Source organism: Columba livia, chromosome 3, assembly GCF_036013475.1.
Source record: "Columba livia isolate bColLiv1 breed racing homer chromosome 3, bColLiv1.pat.W.v2, whole genome shotgun sequence".
Taxonomy (NCBI): Eukaryota; Metazoa; Chordata; class Aves; order Columbiformes; family Columbidae; genus Columba; species Columba livia.
In genome coordinates, this window is record NC_088604.1 from 36859040 (window position 1) to 36885115 (window position 26076).

Consider the following 26076-nt stretch of genomic DNA (forward strand, 5'->3'; position numbering starts at 1 on the left):
ACCTCCACCGCGCCTGAGCCCCGCCCGGGTCTGGGCCCCGCCCGCCGCCGCGCCTGCGCTCTGTGCCGGAGCGCTCCGCCCGCCCGGCCGCCGGGGCGCAGGTCGCGGCCCGGCCCGGCAGGATGCTGAATGTGCCCCCGCAGGCCTTCCCCGCGCCCGGCTCACAGCAACGGGTGGCTGCGAGCGGCCGCGCCAAGGTAAGGACAGCTGGGCTGCCGCCGCGGGGGTGCAGATCACCCGCAGCCGGGGCCTTCCCGGTACCGCGGCCTGGCGCCCTGCGGCGCTGCTTATGCTCCGGCCGCGGGGCAGTCGGTGACCGTCGCTTAGGGCGGGGGGTGTGGAGGGCGCGGGTGCGTGCTGGGGCCGCAGCCCGGTGGGGTCGGCGGCTCCCCCGCTTCGTCTCGGCCGGCTGCGCGGCCTGGCCCTTCCCGGCGGTGCTGCTGTGCTTCGGTGGCGGGTTCCCGGTGGCGGCTGGGGAAGGGCTGCCTCTGCCGCTTCCCCACAGTGACCGCCGAGAGACCGCGGCGGCTGGGACAGGTTCCCCGGGCGAGCGGCCGGTGCTGCCGCGTCCTTGAAAAATACTTCGTGCTTTTCGTTTTTGAAGCCGGTGATGGCTGTGGCACTTCCCGGTCTGCCTGCCCCGGCTGGCGCGGGGATTCTCCTGTGCAGAGACGGAGACTTTCATCTTGAAATTACCGTGCACAGCTTGCATTTCGTGGGTCTTCATCTTTGGAGTAGTTTTGGGGGCACTAGATGCCTCCAGACCTCACTTAGAAGGCAGACTCAGAGTAAAGTCAAGTGATGGGGGTCTATGTGCCCTTTAGTTTTCTCCTTTCTGGTTGTGCTGTGGTTTTGTGAGACTGTGGTTCTTTAACCCTGCTCCCTGCTGTGAGAGCCAGGATCCGAGGGGTTCCCCGTCTGTCATGCTGTTGAAAAGGAAGGTGCTTAAGACACCCTGACGATTTTGCTCTGCCTTTCAGGCAGCTAGAAGACTTTGGCTCCAGCTTTCTCTGGGTGAGACTTCCAGTTTCTGTAGCACTTGCAGAAAGCTTTTATGAATGCTGTGAAGGTGAAATCTCCTACCATGTCCTACCTGGCCATGATTTTCAAATGTCTCTTTGATGCTTGTAGGTTTCCAGGCCATAACTGAAAGGTTGCTTATAAAACTTTTTAGCGACACAGGAGTACTTGCGATCTGTGGTTTGCTTTGGGATAAGTCGTCTAAGTGTTTGTTGATGTTCAGTAATTCCCTTGCCTGCTTCCTTAAGCAGCCTCACTGCTGGGTAGGACTTCCAAGTGTTGGTGAAGAATACAGGTTGTGCTATTTCTTGTTTTGCCCAAGTCCTTCTTGAGAGCTTAAAAAAATAATATTGAATTGCTCTTTCTTCCTTTAGAGTTAATGTTTGTATGCTTTTATTTTTCAGGTACCTTTAAAACCAGGAAGGAGCCTTATGGATTGGATTCGACTAACTAAAAGTGGGAAGGACTTGACTGGTTTGAAAGGGAGGCTAGTTGAAGTGACTGAAGATGAGCTGGCTAAGCACAACAAAAAGGAGGACTGCTGGATATGTATAAGAGGTTGGTTGCTGTGATGTTGCGTTGCTTTGTTTGTTTAGTGTCTCTCTTCTGTACTTAAAGAAGCAACAACAAAAGCCATGCCTCAAAACAAACTATATGCCATCTGATGTTTAGGGCAAGTGTAATCTTGACGTGATAGGACACAACTTTGTTCAAGTTAGAGATTTTATGTAACAGAACTTTTCTTTGCTCTCAAGCCTTTCTTAAGAAATCTTCCAAGTGGGCATATTTTACCCCATTTGCATATGTTTGCATATGAAAATAACAAAACACAATATTGTAGGTGGTGCCTTAAACAACAAGGGCTTAGCAAGAATAAGGTATTGAAAATTCTGATATGTACTTATACTCCTTAGTCTTGGAGAGTTTATTAACCCTTAGCAGTTAAATATTTTTAGGGGTTGCTTTAAAGCATCTAGAGACATGAATACTAATAATGTTACTTGAATTACTTGCTACTTAGGGTTTAATGTTACTCATTACTTTATGTTACTTAAATGTTACTATAGAGAATGGTCTTTGGGAAATAAGTGTGTAAACGCATAGATTGTTTAGTAAGGCAAATGATAGTTGCCATGCAGAGCAATTATAATCTGTATCTTGCATAGCAAACATCTGTGGTAACTCAGCCATTCTATTTATGTTGTTATTTTTATGAAATTTTAGCTCAAGAGTTGAAAGTTTTATATAACAATGTTTGAAAGGTGGTTTGGAGCAGTAGCCTTGGCTAGAAGAGTATTTTCAGTGCTGAAGTTCCTAGTTGCCTTACAGAAATGAGTAATATGTTTACTTTCTAGTTTAATTATTTAGAGGCTAACATACATTAATATCGCCTTAAATTTGTTATGAGTTAACAGCATTTCCTGTGAAGATAGATTAGGAAGATCAGAGCAGCTATATTGTGGCCTTACTGTAGGAAGAGTGCTTCATGTTAGTGGTAAGAGTTCAGAATTTCTTTGTGAGGGCAGCTGTGTTTTTGTTGGGCGTTAAAGGGGATGAAAGTGGTGGTAAAATGTCATTCAGTACTGGCTTTTGAACAAAATAATAGGATTGTTAATGCTCTGCGTTCTGCTCTTGCACATGCTAGCAAAGCTGTAGTGGGAGGAGAGCTAAAGAAAGCTTATTGACTGTGGATGTCTGTTCTTTTTTTCCCCTCACAAAAAGGGCCATCTGCTACTGCAAACAGAATCACAGGTTAAAAGCATTTATGTTTTGGTTTTAATATTTTTCCCCCTCTTGATTGCATCTCTGAGGTTGTTTTTTATAAAAACTCCATCGTGCTGCTTCTGTATTCATCTTTAAACTTTTCCGTCTAAGTCTTGTCTTTGTTCTAGAACCACTGATGAAAAAAACAGCATAACTGAGAATCCTGTTAGGTTATCTGTAGACCTGATATGTGGACAGGTAGTAAAACAACACATTGTGGAGAAGATAAATTAAGTCTTTGCATTGGTAATTAGGCTAGCTGTACACAAAAGAGCAGAAATTGATGAGAGGAATGTGAAGTAGAAGATTAGCAGCTAAATTTGTTCAAAGACCAGTGATCGTCAAAGCTGTCAAACAGGCCATAAATATATAAATTGGGATGTCAGGGGAGCTAAAAAAGTGTGAGAGATACATATATGAGATTTGTTTTGCTCCCGCAAGTTTGGTAAATTGAACATTTGGCTAATATTCAGGAAGTCTTAACTATGCAGATATTAATGTACATTTTCTTGTGTGCAGTAATCAGTGTTGCACACAAGATGGCATAGCAGATACATAATTTAGAAGATCAGGTCAGTAAAATATGCAAATATCCTTCCTTTGTTGTCTGGGATAGTTGTTTTTACCAACTAGGATTGTCCCAAGTATGTCTCCCCCTGGGCCGGTGCTGGATGTCTACCTCTCCTTATGACGTAGTTAATTTACACTTCTTGATGTGTTGAAAGCTTCTTATGGAAGCAGGGGTGCAGTTCCTATTCTGGTAGCTTCCTGTTTTGGTAATGTTGTATATCTTCAAATATTCTTCTAGGTGGGCCTGCAATAGCAGCATTTCTGTGGTTAAATTTGTTTATAGCTGCATTCTCCAGGCTCTAATTACAGTGCTTGCATAGCAACAATAATTAGACTTTGTCATTTCAGGCCTATGGAGTAGCATTGTTTTGTCTCCTTGGAAATACCAAGAATAGTATTCATGTAGAAAGAATGCTGAGCCCTTTTACTGGGTCAAATCTGATACCAGAGTTGTAAGCCTTAGGCTATGTTTAGTTTTTTTGTATTGCTGAATCTGGAGAGTAGGAGTTTTGTTGCTGATGGTAGCAGTTTTTCTTTATGGGAGACAGTACATTCAATAGGCATTTTATTCCGTAGGTGATAGGGAAACAACTGACAGCACTTAGGGAGTAACATGATTGGAAGGGAGACTGAAGACTGTGTGCTAACTGGCTCCATTTTATGTATTTAAAAGAACCAAAGGCTGGTTTACCCCCTAGCTAGGATCCATCATGTTCAAGATCAAGGGTTTATTTTGTTAAAGTCTTACCCCTGCAGGTTTCCCCAGCCGCTCAGTGGGACAAGTAGTATGTCATTGTAGGGTTGTCCTCTCTATGTACTAAGTTACCTCTTGTGCTCTGTATGATTGTGTAACTTAAACTTCTGGTTCTGGAAAGTCATACTATTTGTTCCAATGATGTCTACTGTTTGCCATTACACTGATATGCACTAACCTTTTGGCTGGTTTTGAAGATAGGAGTGGCTGTAGTGGTAGTAGAAATGCTGCTCACATTTTTATATTCCATTTTCTGCAGGGTTTGTGTATAACGTCACACCATACATGGAATATCATCCCGGCGGTGAGGATGAACTAATGAAAGCAGCAGGAACTGATGGTACAGATCTCTTTGATCAGGTGAGAACAACTGGCAGCAAATGACACTTGCTCACTAACAGGTGTTTTGAAAAATGCATGTTTTCTGGTTAAAAATAACTAGGGCATTCCAGTGGAAATGATGATTTGAAATTTTTCAGATCTAAGGAAAGACTATGGGCTTACTGCTCAGAATGGCACCTATGTGTGCTGAAAGGGGCATGTAGTTTAAACTTTGTACCAAAAGGCAATAATGAAAAAGTCACTTTATGTCATTGGAATGGTGCTTCAGTTTGACCATTTTATTAAATTAATTTTTTGGCAGAAATAGCAATAAAGCTAGCAACAACTTGAGATACCACCTTCTTAATAAATTACTACAGTGACTAATTGCTGTCATCTGAGAGGTTTTTTCTTCTCAGAACTTTCTCTTTTTGAAAAATACTTGTCGTATTCTTTTGTGTGTTCACTTGGCCACAGCATTATCAGTGAACAAAGTGCTAAGGAAAAAATGCTGGAGCCACTATGAATTTATTGTGAACAAATCACAAGATGGCAGTTGCTCTCTTCTTTGTTTACCATTTCTTGAAATTATTTGAGTAGACTCAGGAAATAAAAGGTCTGCAGAATAAGTGTGCTTTCTGTAAGGAATCACTTGCAAACCTGGTGCTCTACGAGATGGTTCACTGAGTTGGTATTTTTTACAAACAGACATTCTTTGAGTCTCCTTGGCTCATAAGGTTTATCTGAGAAACTGCGAAAGAGCAGAAAGGAAACTTCTGTTTCTGAAAGGAAATCTTTATCTCTTTACATTTCCTGCATCACAGTGTTATGCCTTTATTTGCAAAATATTTTTAACAACAAATGTAAATAAAGATATGATGATGTTTTAGCTTTGTTAAGTTTCTCTTTTGGGTAATCCTTTCATAAATGAAGTCTTGGGTTCAAGCATAATTCTCTGGTTTCAAGGGATTTTGTGCTAAAAGCTTGTCCAGTATCAAGTTGTGGTCTGGAATTCTGTACCTGGGTCACTGTCAAGTATTGTATGATGTACTCAGAAACAGGAGCCTTGACGTCAAGAATATTTGGGGAAGCCCTCAAGTTGTTATTAAGAGCAGATACATACTTGTTACTCTTTAATTTTGTCATGAGACTAGAAAGCAGTGTTCATATCATTAAAATATGCTATGCACATTTTTGTTTCTGGCTGATGTCTTTCCTGTTCTGGTGGTCTTATCCCCTCTGCTTTAGCATTCTGTGTCTGTTGGATACTGATCTCTTTAAAAGTTTGTTTTTCTTAAATTTCTGGAAAAAAAACAACTGTAATTCAAAATCCTTAATTTCTTTGTGTTATCTGTATACGAGGAGACTATAACTTGTGGATGGGATTCTTTATCGCATCTCCTTAGCTTGTCCAGTTTAAAGTTTTCATTTTTAAATGTCTGCATACCATTCACATTTGTCATGCAGCACTTTGTTTCCTTTTCTCTTCTTGTGCTGTTATCCTGGGTGCCCTTTCAGAATTGGCTATTCTGCCATCCATTTCCTCTGCAAATTGTCCAGTTCTGGTTTGTAAAGCTGCTGCTTTTTCTTCACTTTATTTGACTTCCTGAGATAGGTAATTTCCAGATAATTTGGTGATAGTAAGACAGAAACAAACAGAAATACACCAGCTTGGTAGGAGGTGCTTATGTGTCTAAACTACTATTCTTTATCTCTGTTTCCTTCATCCTTTTTCCCCTCAATTGTATCTAAACAGGGCTAATTACCCTTGTTGCAAAGACAATGCTGTTAATTGCATAGCATCCATCATAAAAATGCTCTTCTGAAATATTTTCTGTAGCTCAAGATTATGATGTTCAGATACTGCAAAGCATAAAATGAATCAATTAAACTATTGTCACTTTTTCATGGTCCTATTCTATTATTTAATTACATGCTATCTGTAGTAGAAGTGAAAATAAGTACTGAATTATGGCAAACTGCTAAATGAACTACATTAACCACTGTACAAAAATGAACTTTTCTATTTCAGTGTGTATAACAACATAGTAAGAATTACAAATTTTGTGAAAACTGATTTTGTTAATATAGGTTCATCGTTGGGTCAATTATGAATCGATGCTGAAGGAATGTCTTGTTGGGAGAATGGCTGTCAAGCCTATTGCTGCTCCGAAAGGTGAGGGGTTTAAGAATTAAATGATGTCTATTATGTTTTATTCCAAAGCTATCTCTTAAATCGTATTTATGAGGAGAGTCTCTTTTTCTTGCATAGAGATGAAGGCTGTTGCATATATTGTCTTTTTACAGCAGATACCTGACGATGAAACTGTTTTATGCATGAAGACTTTTATAAGTAATGTACTGCTACATTTCTTTTGGTCTTAGTAATCAGAAAACAGATGTGTGTGTGTGTTATATGTATACAGAATTACATATATATTTTTTTTTTTTTCCCCTCAAGATCCCTCTTTCCTCTTCTGATCCCAGGGGACAAACTGTCATAGACAGCGCTCTCATCCTGAAATAAAAGTCAGTTTTTCAGTCTGGTGGTTTTAGCATCAGAGATGGATCTGTCAAGTTGCATATTTATTGAGATACATGAATACACTTTATGGACATTTATCCTTTCCAGAACACTATATTAGGCCCTTTAGTTTGAATTTACTTGGAGAAAATTTTGCTGATACAACAGACTCCTGTGAGCCAGGACAGCCAGAGATGTAGTGTGTTGTCTTAAAATGCTTGTGATGGTTTCCAGAGCCTTTAATCTTCAGTATTTGTTTTGGTTTGTAGGCCACAGGAAAAATTTCCCATACCTAGGAAGCAGATGCTATTACTGAATATTGACCCTTAGCAAAACTGTATTGAAAACATGAAGGAATTAATCTTTGCAACTATTGTTGTCTTCTTTTTAATTCACAAATTCTGTTGTTTCTTGTAGCACTTCAGCTTCTGACAAGATGCTTGCTTAGTGCATACTTGTGTAGCGCTTAGATCGCATCGCCCAGCAGTTAGGTTGTGATTGGTCTGTACATGAAGTGGAATAGTATTTTACATTTCCACGTTGCTAGGTAGCTAATTCCAGGTAATTAAGGTAAATGCTGCAAAGTATGAAGAAACCTTGGCAGCACAGCTGCTTCATGGAGGTGAGGTGTTTCAGATAAGTTACTGCCACTTTGTCAGCTGAGTTAGAAATTTAAAAGTAAACTTGACTTTTGCTGATTTTATTAAACTAACTTTTCTGCAACTAGAAGGAATTCTTGTTACAGACAGTTGGTTAAAAAAACCCCAAGTCTTTTCCCCTGCCAGCTATGACAGTCCATTTTCTACTGTTCACTCCTGCTTTCTTCTGAAATAGGACTGCTCTATCTGTTCTACTGTAGTAAGATTTGCAGGAAAAAGAGTTGCCAGCTGGTGTAAAAATGGTTCTGTTGTCTGCATCTCTTTTGGCCACTTCAGGCTTGAAGAAAAGGTGGTTTCATTAATTAGGAGTAAAACTCATTAGAGACTGGATTTGCTGAAGTTCTTAACTGTAGAATTCTTGAAGTTTACTGTGATTCCTGGTATATATCCTCCTATTTGATAATTCACTATTCAAAAGATGTGATTGACTAACCTTATTCTCAGGCAGTGATAATTCTTGTTTTGCATCCTTCCAGAAGACTGAGTTTAGCCAAGTTTGCATTTGAAAATGGAAGAATGAAATACAGCGTTAAGGTGCATGGTTTTGAATATAGGATTAAATGGGCCCATAAGTACAGAGGAAAGACAGGATTTCAAATTATGGAATGCATTGCTTGCTTTTTGTGGCAGAGGGTGAGTGTTTGGCAGTAGGGCAAGCATCAGTGCTTAATGTTTGGTACAGTCTCAGTGCAGTGCAAGTCAGTCACACGTGGGCTTGTCGGGCTGTTGCTGGAAGATTTGTGATTGTTTAGCTTAGTTGTGTTTCCTGTGTTCAGGTGGTTTTTTGGAAGGTTGTACAGTTATTTGCTCGCTTAACTGTTGAAGGAAGCTGAACTTTGTCCTTGCATATTCAAGTTTCCTTGGTTGAGTTTTTTTGTGTTTTGTTTTTTTTTTTTTTTATTATTTTTAAGAAAATAAGTCTTCTCAAGATGCTGATGATAGTTAATGTTTTGTCAGCTTGTCTTTTGGGAATGCTGCCTGATGGTACGGTAGGAAATTCTGATGTGTCCCTTCTGCAGTGTTGCAGAGCAGTGGAGCTCTGCACTCAAGTATGTAGTGTTTGTACTTGCTGAGGCGGACAGTGCAGCAACTACAACAGTACCCAGGCGCATAAGAGATTATTTCAGTGTCTCCCTTCTCCTTCCATGTCCTTTGGCAAACCTGTACAGCAATAAGCTGCTTGCCTTCCCTTCAGGGTACTCAGCTGTAAACATCAGCACAGACATTACTTTGTTGTCTAGTACCCTTTACTACTGCTAATTTTTCTCACAGACATACCTTAGTATCTACGTCCCTATGTTACTTTGGCAGTAACGTAACTTGGGAGTTGGAATATATGTTGTGTTATTGTTACATCAGTGGGATTAGGCTGAGAGCTGTGGTACAATATGAGGAAGAAAGGTAGAGCTGTGTCTGAGAAACGCCTCAAACCATCCTTAAATTTGCAATGCCAGTTTCAGTGCAGTGTGTTAAAATGTACTGCAATGTGAGTAGACTTTTGAACATAAAAAATGGCCTTTAATCAGAAACAGTTTTTTGTGAATGACTTGCCTATCCTGGCAGAAAGCTTGAAGTGGTGTATAGCAGGATACGCAGACAAATACAGCCTCACCAAAAATGTTTGGTGGACTGTCCCATTCATCTTGTGGAGTGTTTTGTTTTCACCTTATAGTGGCACAAACCAAAAGCCTCTGATTAAGGCAATTCTTGGTCAGCTCTGAAATAATTTTGCAACTCTGTATGTTTGCTGCTTTGTTCTGGGAGCCATTCCTTCATTTCTCTCACTGGCATTTTTCCTCTAAGACTGGCTGCTGCGATACAGGGTGCCAGGAGGGGTTCAGAAGGACAGAGGGATGAAACACATGTTGGTTTTCATAAAAGGGAGCAGGAAGAACACACTAGTTTCTCCCACTTCCCCAAACCCAGCTCCCGTAAAGTAGAATATAAAATGGGCCTTCGTACTGGGACATTCTGAGATATGCACATAGAGGAGACAGAAGGGGACCTGCGTACATGCAAAGCACTAGTTTCCCCGCAGATTTGCTATGAAAGGAAGGATATGTGGCTGAGAGGCATAATACCTTTGCCCTAGAACTGGGTGCCATATGTGTGAATTGACAGTATGTAATTCACCTGCTTGGTCTTTATCTTTTTCCTGTTAGTACTTGTTTGTTTGTTTGTTTGTTTGGGAGTAGTTGCAGCATACTGTAGGTTTAATGAAAAACTCAGAAAGTAACTTGTCAAATAAAACCATTTGTCAGAAGGAGCCTCTAGAAAGATTTTCTTTTCACTGGGTTTCTGCCAAGGATTAGATTTAGATAGTTGTACATCAGATTCAGTGTCTGCTATGTGTTGTCTTGACAAATGTCATCTAACGTCTGACAGATTTAGCCAGCTTCTTAGCTTATGAAGTTTAGAATTTCACAAGATAACCTGTGATGTTTGTTTCAAAGTGCCAGATTAGAGTTCTTGTGTTTCCAACCCTTTCGTGCTGTGAAAATTTTGCAATTTTTACCATAGTGTTTTTTAAGATTATACATCATCTTTTGGAATGGAAATCAGTGCTGCAATTTAGTTGCGTCTTCTTGGTGTCTGAAGCATCCTGGCCAATCTGTTAATGTTTTGGAAGATTTGTTTGGAGAACCGTACTTTGGCTTATTTCTTTAGCATGATGTGTGCAGCTGCTGTGCCATAACTTCTTACTGTCATGCTTGCTTTTTTTCCTAATGCTTATAGAGATTTCTTCTACTCTGTCTGAAGAGAAGAAACAGCTTAATGGTAAGTATTCACCTGGAGTGAGGTGAGGAGTAAATCTTAAATTTGTTTGAATATTATTGAATGAGCAATGTCTATCCAGACTTTTGTCTGTCTGTATTTGAACTGATCTTGAGACTGTAGTGATCTGTGGAAAACAGAGAAGGCAAAATCCTAATTTGGTATTGTGAATTCAGTGTTTAAAAGTATTACAAGATGGCAGTAGGGCAATATAGAAAAGAGAGGTACGAAATGCGGGAGGTTTCTGCTCGAGTCAGACGAGATCACAAATAACTGTGTGCTACAAAATCTGCCACTATGAAATTGCCACGCTTTCTGATCTTTCTGTCAGAAAAGCTAGGAGGCCATGGGGCTGCAGTAGCAGATATGGGAAAAAATCTTGGGGAATAATTATGACTATTAAGTCTCTACTAAAAGCTGAAAGGTCATCACTGGTAAATGAGTTGAAGTGGAGGTGAATTAGCTCTTACAGCATGACTGAACTACTTGGGATGTAACTGCGAGAATGACTGGACTGTCTTTTGGTATAGCTCTAGGAGAAGCAAGCGCAGTTCTTTGAACATGTCAGAAGGTTGACAGTAGTCCTCATAGAGACGGGGAAGCATTCAAGCTTTGCACAAGCCTTCACTGAGCCCTTCGTCAAGTACTGGAGGTAGCTTTGATTGCTAGTGATCAACATCTGTGTGTTTGGTTTTGATACTTTAGGGAAATCTTATGGAGTGATTAGTCATCTTAGTACAAGAGTCTTCCTAAAATAATATGGCTTATGGAGTCCCATCAAATGAAGTTGGATGGGAGTGTGTTGGTGAAGGAAATAAGATGAACATCTGTGAAAAGAAATAATACGTTTCAAACTGAAGGCTTACCTTTTGGTGTGAGAGGGAACAGGTGCAAATTGGTCATGGAAAATTCAAGGCTGAAACTTTGGAAGGAGTCTACAGCAGTCAAATTTTGGAGTGGCAGGAGGAACAGAAACCTAGATATGTCTTAAGATGAAGCCAGAGAAGTTTTTCAGGGTGGTATTCCAGCAAGTGCAGGCACAATGAAGGGAAACTTATGCGTTCATGCTTTCTTTGGTGAATTTGAGTTCCCATTTGTTTTTTTCTGTTCTTATACTGTCTTCCTTGCCCTCCCTTTGTGTTCTGTAAAGGTTGTATTTGTCTTCTAAAAGGCAGTTTACCTGTTAGCTTGTATGAGCATTGAGCTACACAGAAAGGTAAACAGAAAAGTAAGCAAGACTGATTTTAGTTGCTTCTGTTTTGCTCTATAGTCTTATAAGACGCTAAGCTGAACTTTGACAAGGTCTGTTGCCTAAACTTTGACAAGGTCTGTTGCGAGCAAGTTGTTGGAAGCTGTTAATCTTGCTTTGAAAGACAGGGAATGAGAAAGCAAACTCTGCTTTATCAGAATTGTAGCACTAGGCAGTAGCTAGTAGTTGTTAAATACGTCATAAATGTTTTTATTCAAGTAGAAGACTAGCTGTACCATATATTCCAGTGTCCTCTTCTTGGTTATGTTGGTTCATGAATTTCTTACTTTTTGTGCTTGTATAGCTGTCCAGAGCTTTCCTATGCATCTTTCATATTCACAGTGGATCCAGGTAAAGAGAAATAAGTGCTATTCTCTTTCTCTTCCATCCTGCTTCCCTTCTTGCTCCTAGCAATAACTTTCCTTGTCCAGGTTATATGACTTGTTGAGAGACATAGGAAATTATTCTTATGGTAGTTTCCAGTAACATTTCCAAAATACCGGTGGTTGCTTGTTGTATTCAGTTTACCTGCCTGGCAAGACTTTACTTTCCAAAATAGGGGAGGTCAGTTCCTGAGGTTACCTTCCATGAGGTTTTTCATATTCAGTTGTTGTGTTCTGGTGCTTAGTTCTTGTACATTTAAGTCAAAATGAGACTAGAAATAAGCATTGCTGTCTGAAAGTGGGAAAGAGAAGCCTATGTCATGGACTTTTGATGTCTTGGAAGTTGTTGGCACTAGTGAAGACATTTTTGTCCAGTCAATCTAAAATATGCAAATAATTGTATTTGGAGTGTGCTCAGATCAATCAACCTAAATGTATCCTTAATTTTATGAACATCAATTCTATATTGCTTGTGATAAGTCAGTGTGGGTGTAGCCTAATGTGCTTTCAACATCTGTTCATAGTTGAGTTTCAAACAAAAGATATAAAAATTTCAAAATGCTGCTATTACTAAAGCATGCCTGAAAAACTCATATTTGTTTGAGCACAAATATGTATCAAATACTTATTTTAAAAAGTGTCTTGCACTGTTGAGCAAAACTGAATTTCTCTTTCACTGAAACAATGATGATGATGGTTTTTGTATTATTAATAGTAAAAAAAAATCAATTACTTGAGCACTTCCGTCATTTGAAAACAAGCTAATGCTTGAGTATATGCACATCAGACCTTGAAAATCTTATGTTGTAGAAAAGGGTGATGGGAGGAGAGTTTGAGCTAGTGTCAAGTACAGAAAACTAAATCTTAAGGTTCAACAAGCTGGAATTCTTTAGGTTAAATAATATAAATATAAATGTTCCTGTTTTTTCTTAATAATATTTGGATTTTACAAATATGGGTCAGGCTTGTTCTGGGCCTTTTAAGAACAAAGAAAACAATAGGTACAGAAAGCTTTCAGGGCATCCTAAAATAGTTTAGATTGGAAGGAACATCTGGAGCTTGTTCAGTGCAGTCTGCTGCTCAAAGCAGGGTGAACTTGCATACTGGATCAGATGAGCAGCCCCACTCTCGTGGGAAGGGAAGAGATGTGGTGTTTTGGGTTTGTTGTTGTTGTTTTGATTAATTTGTTTTTTTTTCCATACACATAACCACAATTTTTGCTGCCGCTTGTCCGTTGCCTCTGTCCTTCTGTGCCCCTCTGAGAAGAATGTGGCTATCTTCCCTCCCATCCCCTTCTCTTTAGGTAGTTGAAGACTGCAGCTGGATTTCCCCCTTAGCCTTTTCTTCTGCAGGCTGAACAAACACATTTTTCTCAGCCTCTTCTCATATATCCTGTGCTCCAGCTGCTGACCATGTTGGTGGCCTTTCCCTGGACTTGATCTGGTCTATCAATATCTGTCTGGCACTGGGGAGCCAAAACAGGATACAATATCCCAGATGTGGTCTTAAAAATGCTGATGGAGAGGTAGAATTGCTTCCTGTGAACTGACTGCTGTGCTCTTGCCCAGGATAAAGTTGGCCTTCATCATCACAAGGGTGCAGTATCTGCCCAACTTTGGCTTGTCTGCTAAGCCCCTGGAAAATTTCCTGCAAAACTCATGTTTAGTCAGTCAGGCCTCCCAATTGCTTTGTTGCATCAGATTTTTTTTTTTTTCCAGGTGCAAAATTTGGCATTTGCTTTTGAGCTTCATGGAGCTTTTGCCAGCCCATTTGTTCAGTCTATTAGGGTCCCTTTTAATGGCAGCCGTGACCTTCTGTGTTTTGACCACTTCCATTGATATGTTATTGCTTACCTGTTTCCTGACAGTGGGACAGCACGTGCTCTTCAGGTTGCCAATGATGATATCAAACAGTATCAACATTTCATGTTTCTGAGGAATAACAGCTATAACTAGTCACCAGTTGGACTTTGTGCTATTGATCACACCTTTTGTGACTGGCAGTCCTACTAATTTTCTCTCCAGATTGTAATCTGCCTGTCAAACCCAGCTGTCTCCGGTGTGGCTATGAGGATAGCGTGAGACTCTGTCAATAGTTTTGCGTCTCATCTCCCACGGGATTCTGCAAAGCAGTTCCCTGAACAAGCTGAAGTTTGATCTTGTGAGGTGCAGAGTTTTAATTCTGCTGGTCACTTCTTTCAGGACCTTAAACTCCCTAATTTCACGCCTGCCATGAGCTTTCAGTTTCACTACCAGTTCTTCTTTATTTGTGACCACCATTACCAGTAGAGCACTTTTCTTAATTGGTTCTTTGATCTCCTGAATCATTGTCTTTTTTTCACATAGTGTCTTACAGTATTTCAGAATAATTCATAAATAAGTTGGTTTGCTATAATGTTCTATTTTATCATGGCTGTTCATTTCTGTTGACGTGCAACAGCAAATAGCAGTGTGTATGACCATGAATTCCTCTACCTGTTGAGGCCAACCTAAGCATTTGGTGTATGTCCCCAAAAAAAAGCGTAGGCTTTTATCATTGGGTGGTTGATTTTCTGACTGCTCTGCCTTTTAGCTTCCCTGGCGGCTGCAGGTGGTGTGTATTTAGGGGTAATTAAGGATCAAATAATAAGTAATTCCAGTGAGTTTTAGTTGCTTTGGGTTAATCTTCCCAATCTGGATGATCAAATAGTTTTGACAGATTGGATTAGACAGAATGGCTTGCTTTTTTTTTCTTTTTATCTACTTCCCACACGGTGGAACCACTCAATTACTGTGTTTAAACTTGTGCTCATAGTACAAAACTTACTGGCCTTTAGAAGATAATGACCTAAGTAACTTAGAATTCATACATTAATTATTTTATGCATAGCCAATTCAGGTTTGCAGGGTTTGCTTTTGGATGGGCTTGAAACTAGCACTTGCCAACTGTTATCTTAGACCTCTGCCAGGAAAACTCCTGCTCTTCATGTGGTGCTACAAATCATATTATATTTCAGCCTGTGCAGCTTTCTCCATCATGATTCGATGTAAATATCTTGTATTAAAATTTATGAAAGATTGGAGTTGCTTTTATCTGTCATCTCTGCTCAAGTTTTTGCCAGGTATGTTCAGTTTCTATTACACCAGAGATTAGTAGGGTTGATGTTTTCAGAGAATGACCAGGTGTTTTCTCCCAGCAAAAGCTTTTTCAGGCTGTTTTGTGTTGTTTAATAGTTAAAAGTGAGTAGTTGGTTTAATGTGAAAATTCCTAGCGAAGTGCAAAATAGATTAAGCCTGATATCTTTGATTAACTGACTGATATGAAATTTTACTTGTGAATTAGGTTAGACTAGACATCCCAAATTGAATTAGTTCATCTGAATTGTATAAGCAAATAATTCAGATAACCTTTTTTTCCATGCTTCACTGTCACAAAGTATGAAAGCACAAGCTAGTAACAGATGAAACTGAGGCCAGGCTACATGTACCAGAAGGGCTGTACGCACAGTGGTATATGGAACTCTTAATTTCTGAAGTAGAACTTCATGTTCTAGGAGCCTGCTCTCCAAGATAAAGTGCTAAATAAAAACAAAATTTAAAAAGTATGTGGATACTTCTGGCTGCCTCTGAAAACGAATCCATTAAATATTGTGGAGAGGTATGTAGGACATTGAATTAAAAAAATAAAAACCCACCTCTGGTTATGATTTCTATTAGTGAGCCTTACAGCAAATATTTTAATGACTCTCTGTTTTTTGTAGGCATGCTTTCTGAGAAGGGAGTACTGGGTGCTTCTACTAAAGATGTAATGCTAAGGTAAACTTTTGTCTTCCATTGTTTGAACATTCTATTTAATGATTCTGTGCAGTTCTCAGTAAATGCTGGCAACTTCTTCCATGGTTAGTTCCTGATAGTTCGGCTAAATGAGTATATATCGTTGCCGTACCCTTCAAGTAGGAGAGTTGAGGTTCAGGTTTAAATGTCTTTCCAAAGGTCATATTATCCCTATAGGCAGATGATGGTGGGAGTTTCTTGGCTTGGTCTGTTGTTTTCCAACACTTGTGCTGTCTTGCATTGTATACAAATGTAGGGCTTGTATTTGCAGGCTCCTCAGCCTTGCTTCTTGAGAAAACTCTTGGAAAGTGATTCCAACTGGGCTGATTACTTTTTTTATTTCAGTTAATTTGAGAGTCAGTGTGCCTTGGAAAAGTACTTCATTTCAAGCTGGAATATATTAAGATGTGATAGCCATATTCAAGCTTCTACAATATGCAAAGCAGGCCCTAAACCCCTCTGTGATATGCCTGCTGTTGTCACTGAGGTATCATTTTACCCCATGATGCCTTGAATCGCCAGGGTTCGGTTTCTCATTTTGCATCAAAATCTTCTGTGAATGTTTAATTTCTAGGATAATTACCTGCAGCCACATAAAATATTGGGGCTTGTGAACAACAGGCATGTGGCTTATCTTCTGGAGCGCTCCCCAGACCTCACTGCCTTTCTTCCTGTGTGTGTCTGTCGTGTCCTGGTGTGTGGCTGGAAGGTATGCAGCTTAGAACATGCTGGTTGTCAGGAGTGTCTGCTGGAGGGGGCATCTTCCCTCTCTGCCTTCTTTTCTCATCCGAGACTCCAAACAGTAGGCAGAAGTGGTTAGGACATTGGGGAAGGTAGAAGATACAAAGGATTAACCTTGTTGTGGGCAGAGAGTTGACTGTCCCTTGCTAGGATTGCAGTCTTCAAGGCACTGGAGTCAGGTGAGAATTGCAGATGATGTATGGTGGAGAGCCACGCATGAGATTGTCAGATGTACGGTCCCCATGGAAAGGGCTAGAGAAAGGAACAGATTTTCTGGGGTTGGTGGGTAAGTTACTTCTTGGCAAGTGTAAAGCAATACAAGCAGTGAGCATTTGAAGGCTTTTTGTTTGTTACCCTGGCTTTATTACAAGGTTCGGGCAGCTTGGGAACATGGGAATATAAGATCTTGATTTGGGAAGATGAACGGAACTGTGGTTTTGTGCTATGTGTATGGAATCTATAACTATTGGAAGTCACCCTGGCTATTTCATGCGTTTGTCTGGAGTCGAAGATTTTAATCATCTTGTTAGGAAGGTTCACATGCTGCAAAGAGGATGCGTATGCTTTTTAAATAAACCCAATGCCATATAATTTTAGCTACAATGTGCTGGCTATCAGAATGCATAATTAGACTGTTCTTATATTAATATTCTTTTCAAAATCATTGGCTCTGGACTTAATCTCTTCAAAAAATAGTAAATAATGTATTTGGCTAGTAAATTTGGAAAGAAACTCTTCTTGAAAACTAGTAGTTAAATATATTAGGGTATGCTCAAAGAAAGTAGATATTTTTTCTTTACTGTATTTTTGTTTTACAGTTATGACTGGTTCCAAACAGACAGTTTGATCACCATTGTCATATATACTAAGCAGAAGGTAGGTCTATTTTACAAAAGAGAGAATTACAAGATCCAGTTCGATCCAGTTTGTATTCCAGGAGAACTTTATTAAAGTGGGTTTTTCTGTCTGTCTGTTTGTTTTTTTCGTTGCCTATGAAAGGATCTGAATGCAGAGTTGGTGATAGTTGACTGTCAAGACAAACGATTGAGGGGAGAGATCATCATAGATGACCACTCATATCTTGTAGAAGTTGGTACGTACTGTGATTTTTGCAGTTGAAAATACTGAATTTTTATTCTATTTTATTTAAACCCTCTAATCAGGCCATATGTGTTTTACATATACCAATTAATATTTTATTCCTCTTTCATTAGACATGAGTACTTTAAAGTACCTTTATGTAAAGGAATTGCATCTTTTATCAGCTCACATCTTCATTTGTTCAGTATGTACTTAATTTTTGATGCATGAAATAAGGTGTAGTAAGAAATTGATGTAGAAGTCATGTAAAGTTTTTCCTCACGTGTGTTTTAGATGGTTATTAAAATGTCCTTATGCAAAAATGGCAAGTGGAATGATTTAGGTAAATGCAGGTTGTTATCTTTACTTGAGTCATGGTTAAAAGTAATGGGAAAACTGATGCCTTTCTTAACATTATATGTTAGGCCTGCAGAATTCCCTGGGACTGATATGATGCATGGGTGAAATTTCAGGGCCAGATAAAGATGCATAGGGTTTTAGACTTATTAGTTAACTCTGTATTTCTAGCTTTAAACTATATATAGAATGGGTAGGATGTAATTTTGGTTTTGCTTAAAGTATAGTTTTCCTCTATTTCAGACTTGTATCATGCAGTTCAAGAAGACTTGGCTGGTAAGTTCTTGCTCTTGCAGCATTTCTGTATTTCTTCTAATATCAGAACATGGAACTTCAACTGATTTTTCTGACTGATCAGACGCTTTAGTTTTGCTTACCACCAGGTTCTGACACATCAACTGAATCAAACCATAACATTAACAATTTTTTTTTTAAATTCTGGCATTTAGGCATGTGAGAGTGATAAGTCGATGTTCCTCTGAAACATCTGAGTATGACTAAATGTTAAAATAATTAGTTCTGTTTTGTACTCATAAACTGTTTGTTGCTTAGACTGGGATTTTCTTGGATTTAGTTATTCATTCAAATGGCCTTGAAAAGAAAGGAAGAAGTAAATAGTGATAGTTGACAGTTTCCAGTAAATGAGGACTCTCTTTAAGCATTCTTTTTGACCAAATGGACTGTGAAGCATTTCACAAAGTATTTAGTAAATATGTTATGTTAATTATGCATATTAAGTTAATGCTTGTTGTCTTAAATTCACTGTAAAACATTATAAAGAGATATCTGGCAGTACTTTTAATTTGATATTTTAATTTACTCGATTAATTCTGTGTGTCTCAAGAAATGACTAATCTTACTAAAATTTCATTATAAGGGAAGAGGTTGGGTTTTTTTTTTGTACAAAATGCAACTCAAAAGTAACAGTGTGAAACCTTTTATCTTTTAGTGAATATTACTGAAAAAGTTGGGAAAGTAGAGATTATACTAAAGAAAAATGATAACATTCATTGGAAAATGCTGGGACAACCCTTGGAGAATCATAATACATTTATCAAACGCACGGACAGAGGTAAGCATTTTCATGGCCACCTTACCAGTTGTTTAAGACTTTTTGGAGCATGTTAGGCATATTTAGTTTCTCCCTGGATTTTCTTTTCCTGTAGTCATACTTTTCTTTCAGGAGTGTTCTCTGGTTTTGTTGGAAGTTTCTCAGGACTTCTCCTGGAAACAGTTCAGCTTAGAGATGTGTTTTTGCTTTGCTTTGTTGATTTGTTTTGTTGTGCAGTAGACTTGGAGGTCATGCAGGTGTGTGGAAAGACTGGAAGAACCTAGTAGGGGAAAGTGAAGACTTGGGTGTTGTTGCATGTCATGGCTGCCTGTGTGCTTAATATCCATTAATATCCATTCTGTCCATATGAAAACCTCAGTGCATGGACTTGTTTCAGTCATTATGGGAGTAACTGTAGTGAAGGAACGAAAGCTTCCACTTCCAGCTGTTACTGCAGATGTAATGACATCTTTCAATGCTGTAATGTTGTTCCAGCACCCTGCATCTTGTAACTTGGGCTGTGATTAAATAAGACACTTCAAGCCATGTATAGGTATCAAAACCAGCTCTGAATAAGCTGATGTTTGTGCAAGAGTCAGTAGATGTTACCTACGAGTTCATTTTGTGGTAACAGAGTAGTATGAATTTGATGCAGCACTGAAGTCTATTAGCCTGATCAGTGTGCTACTTTTTTTTAACAGCTAAATTATAAATTTCTGCACAATTACATTACATTACATTATATAAGCATGCTCCTGATGTTATTGCAGCTGCCCAGTTTCTAAAAATCCCTCTTGGCCCTCAGTCTAATAGCACTCAAAAGTTGACTGACATTAGTCTACCTTATTATGTGTGAAAGAGAATCTGTACACTTTTAAGAGCTAATTAAATGTTGATTGCCATGTCATACACCTCTTACTGTCTCTCAGTTATGCTACTTAGGTCATTAAATTTGAGAGATTACTGTGGTACAAAAAGCAAGACCAACTACATGAAAGCACATCTCTTTAGCTACCTTTAGCTTATGTGGAATGTAATTTTCCTTCTGAGAGTTTCAGAAACTGTTGAGTCATCCACTTTAATATTAGATTGTTCAATACAATTCTCTTTCTTTAAGGTGATACAGCCTGAAGTAATATGTTGTCCACTGTCCGTTGTTCATTTTCTCCCTTATTACTTTTCATGATTATGGAAAGCAGAAAGAGAAAACAACCTGAAAGAACAAGATGTGTAGAATATAGTGGCTTTATAGGTCCTTTGCGAATGAGGAAAGTGAGAATGATTGGAGCTATGCTTTCTAGATTATTATTCTGCATTTTTTTCTAAGAAGTCATTCTCCAGCATAGCTTTTGTCATGTTATGCAAAGAAGCGTTACAGGTGTTGGGTAACTTTATTATGTATCACTGACTGACCGAGTTTAAGTTGAATCCCCAGAAAAGTTAAAGGGCTTGCTGAGCCTGAATTTCTTCAGCTTCCTGATTACCAAGGTGATGAATCTGGTAAATACATTGATATCTATGGCTTTTCAATCCCTACTCCAGAAACTTTTATTCTGTGGTTTTTCAATTTTAAACCCCTCAAATTTAAATTGGATTTGCCAGAAGGTTTATACAGGAAGAATGCTTAAGCTTAGATGTCTTTCCTTTATTCCAACCCTGTGCTTTCAGCTTAGCCCTGAAATCTATGTGTTGGAGCCTTCTCTTTACTCGGTTTAGTCTTAAGTAGCCACTCTCCGTTTCTGCTTAGAATTGTGCTCCCTTACTCTGAATTGCAGAGTTTTCAGTTTTGCTTCCACTTTTGTAGGAGCAAAATAATGTTATGGGTGAAGAAACTCATACCTTGTGCAGTGTGAGCACAGAAATAGTAATTAACAACTCTGGATAACTTCCCTGTCTTTATTGGGTGTGCAGTTGGTTTTATATGCAAAACTACTTTTTCTGAAGCAAAATAACTTTATTCTGGAAATAAAATAATAAATACCACTAGCCTGGTAAGTAATTCTGACCTCATAAATTCATTGATGCAGTTTATATATGAAGTTAAATAGTTCTTTGAAGAGAAGGTTAGATTGTTCTTTGCAAAACTAAGCAAAAACGCTTAGTATGAAGTGTGTTGCAGATACAGAGGTTCTCCTTAATACTGCTTACACTTCAGTTTATTTTGCATCAAGATTGTACACATGTGGTTTGCCTGTTAACCTGTGTCCACACTAGGAGCACTTTTAGTACAGGCAGAACATAATGTCAAGTACTAGTAAAGTACAAGTAAACCCTGCAGCAAGATAGTGTAAATGTGTATGCTGCTGACCAGAGTGTGATTCACATTAGATACTTGATCTCTTACACTATTTCAGTGTGTAGCTGTGCTGAAAGATGAGTGAGGACTACAACAGGGCAGAGGAAGGACATAGTAGCTTTGTAAATAGCTGCACTTACATGATGTATCAATTGCTATTAAAAAACCCCAGTGATGTGTGTGACATAAATGAAGTAACTTACACCCGTTTCACAGAAAAGTAAAGTTCCGCAAATGTTATTGTGGCTGAAAAGAGCAGGTAGAACTTTTGACACAAGGTATATTGGAATTTGAGTATGAGCAGGAGAAGCAGAACCAGTGTTGAAGTAGCCCCTTGTGGGAGCTGCTTTACTTTTACTTTTACTAAGCTGGCCAGTTAAAGCTATTTTGTATCTTTATACCTGGTATTTCTGTGTGGCACTACATAAATGTATATATAGGGTAGCACAGATGCATTGCCTTAAATATTCTTATTGTTTTCACTTGGATTTATGTATCTTCCACTGCTTACTCTCAGCATTACCTTTTGTTTCCCATGGCTGTGAGAACCTTGTTTCAAGACAGCATAACTGATAATTTTCACTTCTTGAAAGTACTGGAAAATCTGGGAACAGATTGGAAAGTACTTATGTAATATTGTTATACTCTTTATTTATTTATTTAAAAAAAATATTTGTAGTTGTTTTGCTAAGTTAGTGACACTTTCTGAATAAAATTATTACTTTTATTAGAATGTTTCCACACTTGAGTTTGGTGGCAAGCTTATTCTGCACCTGTGAACAGTAAGTGCTTCTGGGAGCACTGTTTATTTCCTTGGGTTTTTCTTGCCTGAGTGTTTCTGTAGTATTTCCTTGTGTACCAATCATTTGAAACATTTCCATTGTATTAAAGCACAGGAAGGAGGGCTGAAAAATAGGCAGGGTTGACACTTGAAAACTTTACTTGATTTTATGTTATTGCTTTTTCATATGACAGCGTTCATGAATGAGTTTGTGAAGAGGGGGGGTGACCACTATGCCCTCCTGAGCCCCTATAGTTCTAAGTTATTTAATCTTTATTTTTACAACAGCCAGTTCTAAGTTCTACAAAAAATGATGTTATTTTTCAGAGACAATGACATAATGCCAAGATGATACTGGAAGCCTATAATAACTTTATGCTATGAAGAAACAATTAGCGTAAGCCCCTACTTTTTCCCCTTAAGCTGGGAAAGTCATACTCGCAGATAAATTGCCTATGGTGGACTCTCTAATTTCTGATGAGTTTAAAGTAGCATTTTGGACAGTGTATCTGTTAATTAATGGGGAGGAAAGAAAATAATTGTGGAATTTCTTCAAAATTGAGGGGGATTTTTTTTTAAATGTTAATAGAATTATAAGGAACTGCATTGTATTTTAGGATGTATCAGTAGATACAAAAGAATATTTAATACTGCTTCTGCTCCTTAAGGAGGATTAAGTGCTTAGTTTTCTGGAGGAATAATTTTACCTGACAGTATCGCATAGAAAGCACAATTCAATATAATTAGATTGTCAGTGTAGGGAAGCTGGTGACATTACTCTTAGGTAGCTGTTATGCAGCTGGTGATTAGGAAGCATAAACAAAAACGAATGGTCATAGTGCCAGCATCCTGGGAAATTTAAATGCAGTATTAAGAAAAAATAAGGTGCAAAAAAATAAGGTGATTAAAAAAACAACCAACCAAACAAGAAAAACCCAAACAAACAAAAAACCCACCCACAACATTAGCACAGTGAAAGAGAGCAGTTTTTTTCATAGGTATTCAGACATGGTTTTCTTGTAGGTGCCTTTACTGCGAAATAAGATCGCTCATGAGGGTATAGGTTGTGATCACCACTGCATATCGTGCTTCTGCATCAAGGTGGAATTGCAGCCAAGCCTTGGTGGGGACAGGCCGGCACTGTAATATTGTTACCTAGAACTGCAGGTTATCAAAGATTGGTGAAAAGATACCAACTGGAAAAATAGTTAAATATTAGCTTTTGCTGTGGAATTGTTGAACAAAGATAGCTGAAATTGTTTTTTATCTTAGTTGGTGAAAACAGATCTTTCAACTTTGATTTTTTCTGCATTAGTATGCTAGGGTTTTTTGTGGAAAAAACGAATTCTGCTGAATTTTAAAAAAATCGAGACCTTTACCACTTAGCACTCAAAATTTAATTGAGTACAAATCTGCTCATGATGTCCCTTCCAAACACTTCATGCTCTGAATAGGAAAACCTTGTATGTACATAATAAGTATTTCTATGTATCTAAGGCTTTCATTTTCGACTTGTGGACAGTTGTTCAGCTGTAGTTGTGGTCAACAGAAGGTGAAACTTTGAGTTATTTGAATTACAATTTTTTTACTTATTTTCTGGTTTCTTAGCAGCTTTAGCCAATAGAATAAGCAGCTGATGTTGGGGCTGTATGTGATAATACCAAATTTCTTTGTCCTGGAATTTGTTACAACACAGTAAAAATGAAATTTAAGGGAAGAACTAAGTAGTGAGCGTGCCAGTTTGGCAAATGTTTTACAGTGACTGTGTACGTAAGAGCAGTAGCCATATGCAAGTGAAAAATGAGACATTAATAGGGGTGACTTATGGGGTGTGCCTGTGTGTTTTTCCCCAAGGAGAATAAACTCTACTTCTTCCATCTGAAAGTGATTCTGAACTTCCATTTAGACCCTTGTTTTGGAAACTAACCTAATTACCAACTTCTTCGCTCCTAATGAGCGTGCAACTCTTGGCAGATGCTTAGAGGGTTCAGTAAAGAATCCAGGTGGTACTGCCTCTGAGGACTGAAATGGGTTGTGATTGTGTAATGTGAAAGAATGTGTAAGTGAAAAGATCTTAGGGCTTTTTCTTTTTTTGGAAGTAATAGAAGGGGGAGAATGGTCATGCAGTGCTCTAAGGTACATATGCCAGACTTATGCTCTGATGGTGTGCTGTTTGCTGCATAACCAGGGAAAGTTTAGAAGGCATTAGTTCAGTGAAAACTTTATTTTGGGAAGGGAAGGAGGTGATCTGGGAAGGGCATGGCTGACCCTTTTGGATAATAGGAGTTAGGCTAGGAGATCTAGTAATTGACTGAAGTGTTTGAGGGTAATGATACGTGGATGGTCAGCAGGAAGGGTTCACTGTTGTCATAACTCTGAGACTGGGCTGCTGCCAGGAGTGATGGGCAGGCACCTGCCCTCAGCTGGGTGGGCACTAACACTGTTTGAGGCTCCGTAATCAAGTCACCTGAACAAATTAAGAATTAACTTTCAGTGGGCTGATGGACACTGGGTGGTACGTACTTGCTGAGGATGCTGTGGGACTCCCCTGCAAAAGATGGGGGAGCAGTGGAGCGATGTGGTTTTTATACTTTGAAACTCTGTGTCACAAGCAAACAGGTGAAGTTGCTTCCATAGCATTACCAGGATAGTGGCTAACAAGTAAGAAGGGTTAAGAATTGTCCCTGAAGTCTTATCATTGATGAAAAGCATAAAACATCATTCAAGGAAAATTTCTTAAATTAAAATCCCTTTCATAATGAATAAGAATACAGTAGGAAAAACGATGATGCTCTCCCAAAGGTATGCAGCATGTTTTGTTAGTAAACTACTCCCATGCAGCAGTTTCGTTAGGAAAACTCATTTTGTATGTGTATGAATCAAGGTGCTGTAGTTCTTCAGTCCAGCAGATGAGGAACTTTAGTTTAGAGAGCAGCATCTTTAGCCTGTGACTCTCTAGGCTTCACATGGCAAGGTTTCAGTCACAGGGGGGATGCTGCAAGGGTGGCTTCTTTGAGATCAGGAGCTGTGACACTGACACAGCTTCATCAAACCTGACCTCCTCCCTGATTGCTTTCTCTAATTTGAAAATGAAGAATTGCTACTGGGCACTTGGATGATGCTCCAGAATTAAGGGAGCAGTGCCTTTTGCTTATGTATAGTAGCAATTCATGTGTCTTTGTGATCAGACAGTTAACTTGCTTTCAGGGGATGCTGAAAGCAACTGATGTCCTTTAACTTGCTACTGGAGGCTGATGTTCTCTTGTTGAAAGGCTTCTCTGCATTGCCAGTTGCCTTTGCTTGTGGCTTCAAATTTTATTTGGACCACTGATAACGAACTAATTTTATTTAAGACAACCTAAACTAGCAGGTTCCTTGGGGCTATGAATGTCTCTTTTTTTAAATATCAGGTTGAGTGAATCGGTACAAAATTTCTATATGGCAAATTAAAAAGAAAAAGGGATAGGTAAAGGTTAGTTCGTTGTAAGTGGAAAAGTTTGGAATTTGTCAGGTTGGAAAGGTCAGAAAATTGTCAGGAAACAGTGAATCACTGATGAATCATTTTTTTGATTTCTCTCTCCACTCCCATATACCTGGAATTAGCTGATCAGTATTGTGGGATATATTACCAGTGTCCCATATCCTTTCAAGTAATTCTGAAGAATTGACAGCAGTCTTAGCATATTTATTTCTATCCTGTACTTTGCAATTTTAGTATGTATTGTTTCTCAAAAGAATGGTAGAAAAACAAATTACAAAAAACTTCTTACAAAATTTATTTTGTATAACCAGAGAGCTGATTTTTGCTTTACTTCAAGATTGGTACAAAATGGAATTATTGCCTTTCATTTTTCAAGACTGTAGTCATTCTTTTGTTACATCTGAAATGTTTACTCATTCAAAATAAGCGGTTTGTAGAATGTTAGATGAAAGACATGA

The 26076-nt window shown here is 38.8% G+C and overlaps 1 protein-coding gene across 3 annotated transcripts in view; it reads left to right on the plus strand.

Annotated features, from left to right (window-relative positions):
- Nucleotides 1–26076, plus strand: part of LOC102088968 (cytochrome b5 reductase 4) — a 38690-nt gene continuing 12614 nt past the window's right edge. For 2 of the 3 annotated variants that reach the window (XM_065056446.1, XM_065056447.1), the window contains exons 1-10: nt 2–197; nt 1425–1578; nt 4368–4468; nt 6521–6605; nt 10349–10390; nt 15759–15813; nt 17391–17448; nt 17572–17665; nt 18253–18285; nt 18959–19081. In XM_065056446.1, coding sequence (XP_064912518.1) covers nt 123–197; nt 1425–1578; nt 4368–4468; nt 6521–6605; nt 10349–10390; nt 15759–15813; nt 17391–17448; nt 17572–17665; nt 18253–18285; nt 18959–19081 — 820 coding nt within the window. In that variant the 5' untranslated portion in view covers nt 2–122. Of the gene's footprint in view, nt 198–1424; nt 1579–4367; nt 4469–6520; nt 6606–10348; nt 10391–15758; nt 15814–17390; nt 17449–17571; nt 17666–18252; nt 18286–18958; nt 19082–26076 lie in introns of all 3 variants that reach the window. The other variant, XM_065056445.1, reaches the window with a different exon arrangement.